This window comes from Tenrec ecaudatus, chromosome 13 (genome assembly GCF_050624435.1).
Source record: "Tenrec ecaudatus isolate mTenEca1 chromosome 13, mTenEca1.hap1, whole genome shotgun sequence".
Lineage (NCBI taxonomy): Eukaryota > Metazoa > Chordata > Mammalia > Afrosoricida > Tenrecidae > Tenrec > Tenrec ecaudatus.
This window is the reverse complement of record NC_134542.1, coordinates 59349968-59362435: the sequence shown is the minus strand read 5'-3', so window position 1 is coordinate 59362435 and position 12468 is coordinate 59349968. Positions and strand designations below refer to the sequence as shown.

At 40.8% G+C, this 12468-nt stretch overlaps 1 protein-coding gene across 4 annotated transcripts in view; it reads right to left on the bottom strand.

The window, feature by feature from the left end:
* The window catches only part of SESTD1 (SEC14 and spectrin domain containing 1), a 107002-nt gene that overhangs the window by 41504 nt on the left and 53030 nt on the right, over positions 1–12468 (bottom strand). For all 4 annotated transcript variants that reach the window (XM_075530366.1, XM_075530365.1, XM_075530367.1 and 1 more), the window contains exon 3: positions 6213–6321. In XM_075530366.1, coding sequence (XP_075386481.1) covers positions 6213–6321 — 109 coding nt within the window. The remainder of the gene's footprint in view (positions 1–6212; positions 6322–12468) is intronic.

Sequence of the window (12468 nt, the reverse complement as noted above, 5' to 3'; positions counted from 1 at the left end):
AAGGCACGTACTCACATTTGACCTAGGAAATGATTACCAATGGATTCCCTGGGCTCTGCCTTCTGCACCAGTTCCCTGGTTTCTTCCAGTAATACGCAAGGCCCCTCTCTTCCACTCTTCCAGGTCTGCTTACAGCACTTAACCTACTTAGGTTTTCACTGTAACTGTTATCTACAACTCACCTTCACTAAATAACATGCCTAAAGAAATCAAGATTATCTTACTACTCCGTTGGCAGTTTCTAGCACAACAGTCTAAATACCAAATCCATGGCCATCAAGTCAATTCCAACTCGTGGCGACCCCAGGTAGGGTTTCCGAGGCTGTCAATCTTTACGGCTGCAAGCAGCCTCATCTTTCTCCTGCGGAGCAGTTTGCAGGTTTGAAACATCGACCCTGAAGTTACCAGATCAACACTTACCTGACAACACCAGCAAGGCTCCTTACTTTACATACAGACGGCCTTAAAACTGTCAGAAGACATCCCACTGCATCACCTCTCAGAACAACGCAACAGTGGCTTCCCTTCTGATCAGAACTGAAAGCCCAAAGCCCAGGACCTGCAAACTGAAAGCCCAGTCGTTGGACCTCATCAGCAGCTCTGTGGAAGATGTGGCAGTCTGCTTCTGTGCAGACTAGTCTGGACACCCTCTGGGCCAGTGCTACTCTGATTCACAGGGCTCGATGGGTCAGCAATGACTCCGGGGGGCAAGGGGTCTATGAACTGACTCCAGCTCCTCACACTGCTCTCCTAGCATGTCCATCTCCAGAGACTGTCAATCTCCATCTGCTCCAGCCATGCTGGTTTCCCAGCTAAGCCAGCTCCTGCCTTAGTGCCTTGGTATTTGTACAAGTCCGTGTGTTCAGAAGCATCTCTTTGTAATGCTACTTTATCAGTACGCCTTTCTTTCCCACCTTTCGTAAATGAGCTCCACACACCCTTTCTCGCCCAATCATTCTCCTGACACTTTCCATGCCCCCCAGCCCTTTTACCAGCACTCAGGTACTGCCAATCTATTGGGCATTTATTTTTAATATCTGGCTGAGTTTTTAGGAGGTACAGTCCTTTGTTCATCCATTTGCTCAGCACCTAAGACAGTAAAGAGCACACTGTAGCCTCTCATGTCTCCGGTCAGTGAATAAAGAATTAGGGTCTTAGTTAACGGAGGCCTGGCAACGTGGTGGGTTAGTGGTTGGGTGGCTAACTACCAGGTCAACCCTCCAGACCCACCCACCACTCCATGGGAGAAAGAGAAGGCTGGCCACTCCCGGAAAGGTTTATAATTTCGGAACCCTGACACGGGGTGGGCTCTACGTCAGAATTGACCTGAGGCAGTGAGTTTGGCTTTCAGTTTTGGTCCTTAATGACTTTGGACAGGTTGTTTGGTCTGCAAATTAAATGAGTTTTTCTAAAACTAGAGAGAACTGGCAAAATTAAAGTTAGAAAAATGGAAAGGCAGTACTTGTAACTGTTGAAGAAAAGGTGAGTACTCAGTAGGATTTAGACATGGGTAGAGTGGTTGGATAGGTTTCCTGCTAAGATACTTTCCACCCTGAAAATCTGTAACTCCATAGCTAGAGGATCACGAAGTTCCCTTTGTGCGAGAAAATACAATGGTTTTAATAGCATGATGGGTATCTGCTGAAAGAAAACATTAATATAAAATCTTTAAATTCTTTTTTGAATGCAGCTATGATCATATGAGTCTCCACTGTCACAGATCCAGGCTTTGGGCCACTGATACTAAACGTTTCCTGTTACTATCGGACAGAGATCATTGTCATGTTGATTATGCTGGATCAAACTTGATACTTAGACAGCTGGCCTCCCCACTGACCCAAGCTGACTGTGTTCTGAGTACAAGTAGCTCTTGCATATTCCATGCCAAAACTTTCTTCCCTGGCTTTTTAAATATTGAGGATGGCCTTTTCTTTCTTACTCATTATTTGTATTTTTATCTTTATATTATTTTATCCTTACCACTTTATTTCAATTTTGATTTTTATTGTTCCTATTGGTTTTCCCAGTTTGTGAAGCACAGAAGTGGATGCATACAGACAATAACTGATACAAGGGTTTATAGGGGATGTGCGTGGGGTGGCATACAGGGAGGGTGAGGGGATTTGGGGAGTAAACAATGAAGGTAGAAGCAGGAACGGAGCACTAGAACTGACTGTGATTATACAACTCATTTTAAAATGAATTTAACCATGGGAGTGGAAGGTGTTCTAAAACTGATTGTGGTAATGAGTGTACAATTCTTGATATGATTAAACAATAGAACCATTGAACTGCATGCTATGTTTATTGGGTGCCAACAAAAATGTGAACAACAGTAATAAAAAAAAGTGGGTGTACTGCAGTGGTGAGGAACAGACTTGAAGACAGACTGCTGGCTTCAAATCCCCACCTCCCCCTTACAGAGGACTTAACTAGTGTAAACTGTGTCTTTCAACTCAACTGCCAAATCGGCAGACACCAAACCCAGCTGCCTACAAGGCCCTTGGCATATCCTACCGTTCAATAGAATGACTCAGAACTCACAGGAAGAGCTACCTTTCAAATATATCCACAAAGGATGCACACAGAGAGGTGCACAGAGGAGAGGCTGGGCCTGTGTCTTGTCTTCACATTACATTACAGTATAGTGCACACTGTCATGAACACAGGATCAGCAAAGTATGGAACTGAACTGATTTCTAGGAAAACAGAGAAAAGATCCTAGGAAACTGAAAAGGATATTAGAATTGTTGCTTTGAGGAAATTAATCTTACATTTCTGTGCTTATTGGGGAGTAAAGAGGGGCTAGAAATTAGTCTGGGTACCTGTTGTAGTCACCCAACTTGAAAACCCAGTGCATGCTTATTCATGAACTCAAAAACTTAACTTTTTTTAAAAAGGTGAAAAACAAAAAACAAACCATACAATGCATAGCAAAAAATAAACAAAATTAGCTCAGCTATCAGCTTTTAAAACTTAAGTTCAGCATTCAGGCCAGCCTACAGTTCAGCTTACCCTTCCCTTGTCACCCTTCATACTCATAATCTGAAATAAAAGTTAAGTTTAGGACCCACCTGTGTAGAAAAGAGTCAAAAAATGCATTTTCATACTACTTAAATCAGTTCTTCTCCTAGGTCATTATAAATAAAGTACAGGTACGATAATGGGCAGTTTCTTTTTATTGTTATACAAAATTTCAGAAGCTGCGCGATATTAAAACGTTAAGGGAACTTCCTTTGGACTCTCCTTGTAAGGAAGAGAAGATACATTAGCTGGTTATACCTCTGGAGCTGGCTGGAGCCATTCACAACTAGGAGGAATTACACTTTAACCGTGAGGGAGTGGGAGATACAAGCAAATCACCTGCAAATGCAGGAATGCCAGAAATGGAGAAACCTTTCTAATATACACAGCTTGGTCGACAGAGTAAGCTTAAAACTGTTTGGGGTGGAAAAACGCATAGAAATGCAACAAAGCAAATAAAGTTCAATGTTGATTGAGCATATGGTTCAGTTGCCATACAATTCATTCAGCTTATCTATATAGTTGAGATTTCTCATAATTAAATTTGGCGGGAGGGGCGAAGGTTAAATTTGGCAGGTCTGAGTGATAGAAAAAGAGGTTCTTAAGATCACACCTAATCTGCTACTATCCGCAGTTGTAATACATAGCTCAATGCGACATTCTAGATCTCTAATGGATTGGCAGGTGCTGGCATATAGCTGGCAGCCAGGTTTTTAAATACCAAAGTTCTAAGAGGCTGACTAAAAAAATTCCAATTCAGAGTGTTTTCAGATATTTAGGAGAGCAAAACTTTGATAAAAACAATTAAGAGCTGGAGGCACAGGGAATCCAGGGTGGATGATACCTTCAGGACCAAGGGTGTGAGGGGCGATGCTGGGAGAGTGGAGGGTGAGTGGGTTGGAAAGGGGGAACTGATTACAAAGATCCACATGTGACCTCTTCCCTGGGAGAGGGACAGCAGAGAAGGGGGGGGAAGGGAGACTCCGGATAGAGCAAGATATGACAAAATAACGATGTATAAATTACCAAGGGCGCATGAGGGAGGGGGGAGAGGGGAGGGAGGGAAATAAAAAAAAAGAGGACCTGATGCAAAGGGCTTAAGTGGAGAGCAAATGCTTTGAGAATGATTGGGGCAGGGAATGTATGGATGTGCTTTATACAATTGATGTATGTATATGTATGGATTGTGATAAGAGTTGTATGAGTCCCTAATAAAATGTAAAAAAAGAAAAAAAACAATTAAGCATGATTAATTAATCAATCAAGTAATTTATGTAGCCTTGCCAAAATAATTTTCATCTGTCAGAGTGTAAATGCAAAAGATGACTCTAATTTATAGTGGAGTAGCATCTCCAGCGTGTTTAGGAAAGAGAAAATTTAAACAGTGCAGGCTATTTTGTCCTTGGTTGCACTTGCTGGTTCACGCACCCCAGAGAGAACATGAGACAGGAGATGTGCGTACACTGGCCTCAGTTACCCTGTGGCTCAGAGCGTACCTTGCTAGGATGACAGTCATTCTAATATACATTTACAAGCATGTTTGTTCTTATAACAACCCAGTTCACTATTACTAATTCTTTAAAACACAGCACAGGGACCAGTTCCTGTGGTGAAGGAAAACCCAGCACATTCATGGAAAGATACTGCATTCCAACCTCATTTCAATAAGATGCAAGTATACTCTGTTAATGTGAAGTATTAACAAGGGTTGGACTCAAATCAGGAATTGTAGATTCTAGTCCCAGACCTACTACTAGCTAGCTGTTGGACACTGGCAAGCAAGTACCTCTAATATCTGTGTCTCGATTCTCAAAATATCTAACTGCATATATGTCATAAGTTTTCTCTATATTTTTCCTAAATATTTAAGTATATATCCACATATCATATTTTCCCATAATCTTTAGCTATGAATTTGGTTTGTCATCTAATGTTTACCTAACAAGTTTGTTATCTAATGGTTAATAGTATGAATTGGTAATCAGCAGCTCAGAGGGTTGAAAATAAGGTTTAATCATACTAATAAATTGACTCTAAGATCTGATAACTTCCCTCCACTTAAGATGAAAAACAAAAAGTTTTAATGATCTCTATTTTATGATCCATATTGAAAAAAAATCAGTGGAAAATCATTAAACTGTAAACCAGTATTAAAAGTAGTTTTAATTAAAGTCAGTTTTCTAAATTGTTTTCCCCTTGTACAATGCAAGGTAGTTTAGATTACATAAATGATATTATATATGCTAATGAAATGAAAATAAAGAAGGATAAAAAGAATTGTTTAACTAAAATGTTTCAAATGCACTAACCAAGGCTTAAAAACATTCTTATGTAGTAAGCATCGGTTTTTTTCCTCTTATCTATTAAATAAATATAGACATACCTCTGTCCTCCATCTCATGCTTTATTGCAGTGGCTTACAGATCTGCTGCACATTGATACTATTTGAGAAGCTTAAGTTTTCTTTTCTCTTTTGTCCTTTTAATCTAATGAACAGGCTCCCAGGGGCTATTAGATCAGATGCCTGAGGTAGAGGCCCAGACATTAGAATTCTGAGAAAGATCTCTAGATGATTCAAATGTTCTGTTAGATTCAAGAACCCAAATATGACATATGGTGAGAAGATGAGGAGGTGGGGACATTTTTGTTTCTGGTGTGGTGGAAGTGATGAGTAGACGTAAGCAATAGTAATGTTTAAGTTTGGTCTTCACCCAAGAAATGTGAAAATAAAAAATTTAAGTGCCTTTGAATTAAAATATTTAAAAATAAAATTATTTTCTTAATTTCTAATAGCCACGTCTCTCTAATAAAACCTATTACTTATTATATAGTAAAATAGGCATATATATCAAAGATGCTTTCCTACTGAATTAGCATCGCTAATTTTTTTAAAGTTGCATGGTATACAGATGCTTAATCTCTATTCTGTAAAAGGTGACAGTGCACGCATTTTTAAAACTGCATCATATTAAATACAACAAGAGATCTTAAAACGCATACGTATTTTATCTGCTTTGGTGTCAGGAGCTATTACTTCCTAGTACTTTTCACTATAAATTCACTGCTAATAAAAGCAGGTATGATAGATAATGTCTTTAATAGGAGAAACTTTCCGTAGCAGTAGAAAAAAATCATTATTAAGTAAATGCAAACATATTGAGATATAAAAAAAATGCCTTGCAAGTCACCTTGGAATGCTGAGTAGATAGTCCAAGGTAACGCTCAGCTCATCCATATTCGTCTGTTCCAGGCATAATGGAATTGTCAGAATGAGGCCACTCCGTCTGTCCTTCCCTCCTATTAAAGAAAAATGGGATACGTGTGAAATGTAATAACCATTAAAGCATCTCTGAACAATGTGTATTTGTACTTACGTTACTGAAACAAGTTTGAAATACTGGTGAGGAAATGACATGGGCTACACAGGAGGGACAGAGACTCCAAATCCACATCAGCCTGAGGCTGGTTGCTACTAGGCAGTGGTCACACATGCTTCCACCTCCAGCTTTCTTTACCCTATTCTGAACCAACCATCCCTCCTCCCACTCTACTTCTCTGCTGGAATCAATAACCCATTGCAATGGCCACACACAACTCACAGACAACATTCCTGATTACGAGGGTTTATAAAGGAAGTGAACAGGCGACCACCAGCAGGAATCAGAAAACAGTAAGAATACAGCCTTTATGTCCAGAGCACCTCTTCTTAGTCTTTCAATAGGAATGCCTCTCTCTAGTTCTCGGCCTTTCAGCTGTGAGGGCCCTTGGCCCCAGCTCTGCTCACCCAAGAGTCACAAAGCTTCTTTAGTGCCGACAAATGTCCAAAGTTGCAGCACTCCTCTCTGCAAGCCAGGCTCCTGCCCAAAGGCACTCAGCTTTACTCTCTTTGTGGGCTGGCAGGCTCCTGGCTCTGCCTCAGGGTCTTGAGGCTAAGGCTTCTTGTGCCTCTGTGACTTCTGCCCCTTCAGGCAGGGATCTCACGGGTACTCACTAATAGCTCTTCTCCCTGGTTGGTCCTGGGATTCCTCTGCTCTTCCTTCTCAGATGGCTCACTTTTCTATCCAATGGAATGACAAAAGTGACCCATCTCCAAATTACAAGTCCTCTATACCTTATTTGCTTGTTTATGCTTCTACTCACTCCCTGGCTGGAACTTAGAAAGACTATGGATTAAAGGGCCACACCAAACAGCTTTGTTTGGCCACCCTCTATCTCTTCTAGTCATTGTCCCTTTCAAACATAAATGACCTTCTACCTCTTTCAGTTGCATCCTCAACTGCAATTAATTAATTAATCAATCACTTACAACTGAATCCCAGAATCCTATCAACAGCTTCCTGAACCCTCTCTTCTAAGACCCATTAGGAAAAGAGTTAACTATTCAGTGGGGATTCTCTTTCATCCCCCTCATTTGGAGACTAAGCATACCCATGAAAATATGTAAGCCCAATCTCACCCCATCGCTCTGGGGCGAAACTCTGGGATGTGCAACAGAGCAGCAAGGGAAGGAAAGCAATGAAGGCCCTGGGAAATACCAAAAATAGACTTCAGGGCCAGGGCGTGGCCACCCCATCAGACTCGACCAGAAAACACGCCTAAAGGTTAACAAACAGACCTGGAACTATTTATAGGTTTTTTGTGGTTGTTGTTGGCTTTTGATGTAATTGCTGCTGGCTTTTTTTTTGTTTCCTTTTGTTTTGTTTTGCTCTGCCTTGTTTTTGTACTTATTGTCTTTGCGTGTGTATCTAGATAGGATAGGTGGGATATACAATTCGGAAGAGAAAACACCTGGACCCATGGTTCCAGGGGGCCATGGGAGAGGGGAAGCAGGGAAAGGAAGTGGGTGTTAACAAACCCAGGGACAAGAGAACAACAAGTAATCTAAGATCGATGGCAAGGAGGGTGTAGGATGCCTGGTAGAGCTTCATCAAGGGCAATGTAACCCAGAGGAATTACAGAAACCCAAATGAAGGTCAAACATGATAGTGGGACAAGGGGAAAGTAAAAGGAAATAGAGGAAGAACTAAGAGGCAAAGGGCACTTATAGAGGTCTAAATACAGGTATGTACATATGTAGATATATTTACATATAAACATAGGGAAATAGATCTATGTACATATATTTATATGTTACGTATCATGGTAACAGATGGATATTGAGCCTCTACTCAAGTTCTCCCTCAACGCAAGAACACTTTGTTTTAATAACCTGGCGTTCCGTGATGCTCACCTTCCCAACGCGATCACCGGAGACAAAATGGGTGCATAGCAAATGTGGTGAAGAAAGCTGATGGTGCCTGGCTATCAAAAGAGATAGCATCTGTTGTCTTAAAGGCTTGAAGATAAACAAGTGGCCATCTAGCTGAGATGCAACAAAACCCACACTGAAGAAGATCATGAGTCTGTGTGATCATGAAGTGTTGATGGGATCACGTATCAGGAACCAGGAATCAAAGACCCGGAACAAAAAATTCCTACCAATGTGAATGAGGGGAAGTGCAGAGTGGAGACCTAAAGCCCATCTGCAGACAATTGGACATCCGTTACAGAAGGACCACAAGGAAGAGACAAGCCAGTCAGGGTGCAGTATAGCACCGATGACGCATACAACTTTCCTCTAGTTCTTTAATACTACCCCCTCCCCATCATGACCCCAATTCTACCTTACAAATCCGGCTAGACCAGAGCATGTACAGATAAGAACTGGATACACAGGGAATCCAGGACAAATAAACCCATCGGACAGTGTAAGACATGACAAAATAATAATAATTTATAAATTATTAAGAGTTTGGGAGGGAGGGTAGGTGGAGTTGGGAGGGGAGGGAAATAAGGAACTGATACCAAGGGCTCAAGTAGCAAGAAAATGTTTTGAAAATGATAATAGCAACAAATGTACACATGTGCTTGACACAATGGATGGATAGCTGTATTGTGCTAAGCTGTATAAGCCCCCAATAAAATGATTTTTTTAAAGTGTTCAAGCCAGCCACATTATGCCTCCATAACCTCCTATTGCAGATATCCAATTTCTAAATTTCCTATCCCTATCAACACAGTACTCTGAGGAGATAAGCAAGTTCTTTAATATGAATAGTCCTCATTTCTAATTGGAACTTTGAGCATCTGCATTCACAAGCAACTCAGAACAGGTCATCAGAATTGTAGGAATACATACCAGCTCACAGTGTGAAAACTCCCTCTTTTCATTCAAGTGAGTTCTGGTCATCTCAGTCACAGCCAACCAAGCAAGGTCACATGTGTATCAACAGCAAGCTTGGGAATTCACACACCACCACTGCTACCACCACCCCACCCCTACTTCTTGCACATCACTCCAGCTGGCCCTTTCACATACTTGCTACTCTTATCAACGTTGGTACCCATATAAGCTCAGGATCCACTTAGCTCCTTAAACTTCAAACTAGCTAGTCCTTCCTCTTCTGTCGCCTCGGTGGCCAGGCCAGCAGATGCCAATGAAACATGTCCAAACTCAGCCCACCTCTTCGTTGCTGGGTTTTCCCAGGTCCACTCAACAAGTGGACCCAGGTGGTCACCAGAGTGAGTACACCAGGCTGCTCACCAGCCTCCTTTAACTTTCAGGAGTAAAAGGGGATTTCTGTGATGGGCATAGTATTTTTCCTAGAAAGAGGCATTCAAAGGCAATGCTCTAAATTCAAAAATCAAACAATTATTTGTTTACCCCAAACCAGAAAAAAAGGATTACTATTAACTTGACACAACCTTATGCTAATGAGATGAAAAATGCAGAAAAGGAGCGTGGGATGCTGCCCGCCTTGAAAAAAAGTAGTCCATGCCACTCAGTTATATGAGTAGAAATTGCTGAGTTGGTAACTGCTTTGCTGTCTATATTCTTAATAACAACAAATATAAATAAAATTTAAAGAGAGAAATTGCTATTTGTTTTACATATTCCAAATGTTTACAATAGTGTAACAAAAATACAGGTTTTTTTAAAAAAGAAATAAAAGGATAAAATGTACCCACAAAATCTTTACCCAAGCATAGCAATTATCATTTTGTTTAATTTTCTTCCATGTACTGTGAGGCTTAACGCAATCAATTCATCAAACACCTATTGTGGGTCTTAGATGTAAAACAAAGTGAAAAGCACTTAGATGTAAAATAAAACAAATGGTTCTACTGCAGCCTTACAGAATTTCCAATCAGGAAAAAAAGCTCCAAGTCATAAGAAATAATGAGTTTATTTGCTAAATTGTATTGTGCATATTATAAAATGTTATAAAAAAAGAATCTGGAAAATGATGAGATAAGTATGAAAGCTTCAAAGAAAAGTGAAGACAAAGAGAAATGAGCATAATTTGTATTAACTAAATTAAAGGAGACAGTCTGTGGTAAAGACTGATCTCAGTTTAACTCATAAAGATCAAGCGTTGAAGACTGTACACTAGCGGGGATGGCGGCTTAAAAGCCGGGGGACGGAACACTTATACTTCATCCCTGTCCAAGTCCCCTTCAATTTGCCATCAGTGTTAAAACATAACTAATAATTTTGTGCACAAATAGCTTATTTGTAAATTTTCTACGTGTTTGACTTTTGTCCAGAAGCCCATCTTCTGACCCAAGTGATATTTCCAGTCATCTCAGAAGCATTTAGAAACAGCATACATTGAAAGGAATGATTCTACACAGTCTCCAGACAGCTCTCATTCATGGAAACTTAAATGTGTCAAGTGGGGAAGGAAAAAAATAGACTCCTATCAGTGACATGACGCGACCTTCTGCCTTCAGTTGGGTTAACCACCACATGAACTGCTGATAGCCAAGCAATTTGTTTACTTCAAAAAGGTGATTTTCATATGGCTCAACTTAATAATCAAAGGGGACAAGTCTCTGGAAGAGGACATCGTGCTTGGTCAAGCAGAAAGGCAGAAAAATAAAAGCCCTCAAAAAGAGGGATTGTCCTGGTGGTTGCAATGAGGGGCTCAAACTGATTCTGAAGATGGCGCAGGATTGGGCCGCATCTCTTTCTGCTGTACATACGGTTGCTATGCGTAGGAAGTGACTTGAAGGCACCTAACAACAATAATCAATAGTGACTGCAACCGCATATGGCTTTTCTTTAGACTCTGCAGGAGAAGCATGGTGCTTTCTAGTCTCGTAAACATCACAGCCCCAAAGGGTCACTATGAGTCAGCATCGACTCGATGGCAGTGAGAGTGAGAGAGCGAGATTGTTTTTATATCCTCTCTGAATGATCTTGTTAGTATAAGGAAAACTGTTAATTTTTTTGAAAATTGCTGGCTTAAATAATCATGACCAAGAGAGGCAGTCAAGAGGAGGAAGGTAAGAGAGGTCTCATTTACTCTTTAAATGTTCTAACTTTTATTCTTGCATGACACCAAGTCCACATAAAGGCACAGACCTGGCCTGTACCATGCTGGGCCTCTGCAGAACTGTCCTTGGAGGATATAACCTTAAAGATTACATTTACCCTCATGTCCTCTGTTCTCACTACACCCACTGCCATTGGGTTGATTCACAGTGACCCTATGGCACAGGGTAGAACAATTTCAGAGTGCTTCAGAGGCTATAAACCTTTTACAGATAACTGTAAAAATTTTCTGTCTAATCTTTTCCCCAAGGAGTGGCTGTTGGGTTCAACGGCTGAACTTTCGGTTGGTAGCCCTATGCACCAAGGTACAATAAAATAAGCACCAGTGCACAAGTGAAAGGGGCAGAAGCCAAAAAGACTTTCAAGATAAGTAGGGCCATAAAAAATGAAAAAATAATATGCCCTTTTGGTAAGAATATGAGAAAATAGGCATTCTCTACACTGCCGGGAGAGCAAACACCTAACAAATGTCAACGTAAATTCTAGTCTTTGCACTTACAGAACTGCTGAACTTATTGCACACAACGCACAAACCTTGGGCCCTTATTACAACACCAATCACAAGACAAACGAGTGGGGAAAGTTAGTACTTAGGAAAGGCCTAAACAGGAAAAAATATATAAAATTACTAAGCAGAAATTGAAATACTAGTGGAATTTCTAGCTCTATCCTTTATGTGGTGAGAATTTATTTTATAAGAATTAATACTAAACTAGTTCCAGGAAGGTGGATACTGGATGCAGCAGTTAAAGAATCTACTGTCAACTTGAGGAAGGGGTGGAGTCTAACTTGTCAATCAGGTCATAGCCAAGGAGGCCTGTATGGGCATGGCCTTCTCCTGAGGATTCTGGGAACTCCTGGATTTCCTCCTTGGAGGTGGGAGACACTCTCTCCTTTCAAGACATTTCTGCTGACAAGCCAGATGTGATTTCATTGTTTCAGCAAATTAATACTTCTCCTGGTACTTGCTAGGCAGCTATTGATCCGGCCAATGCCTTCTTCTCAATACCAGTCTCGAAGGACCACCAGAAGCAGTTTGCCTTCAGCTGGCAGGGGCAACAATACAC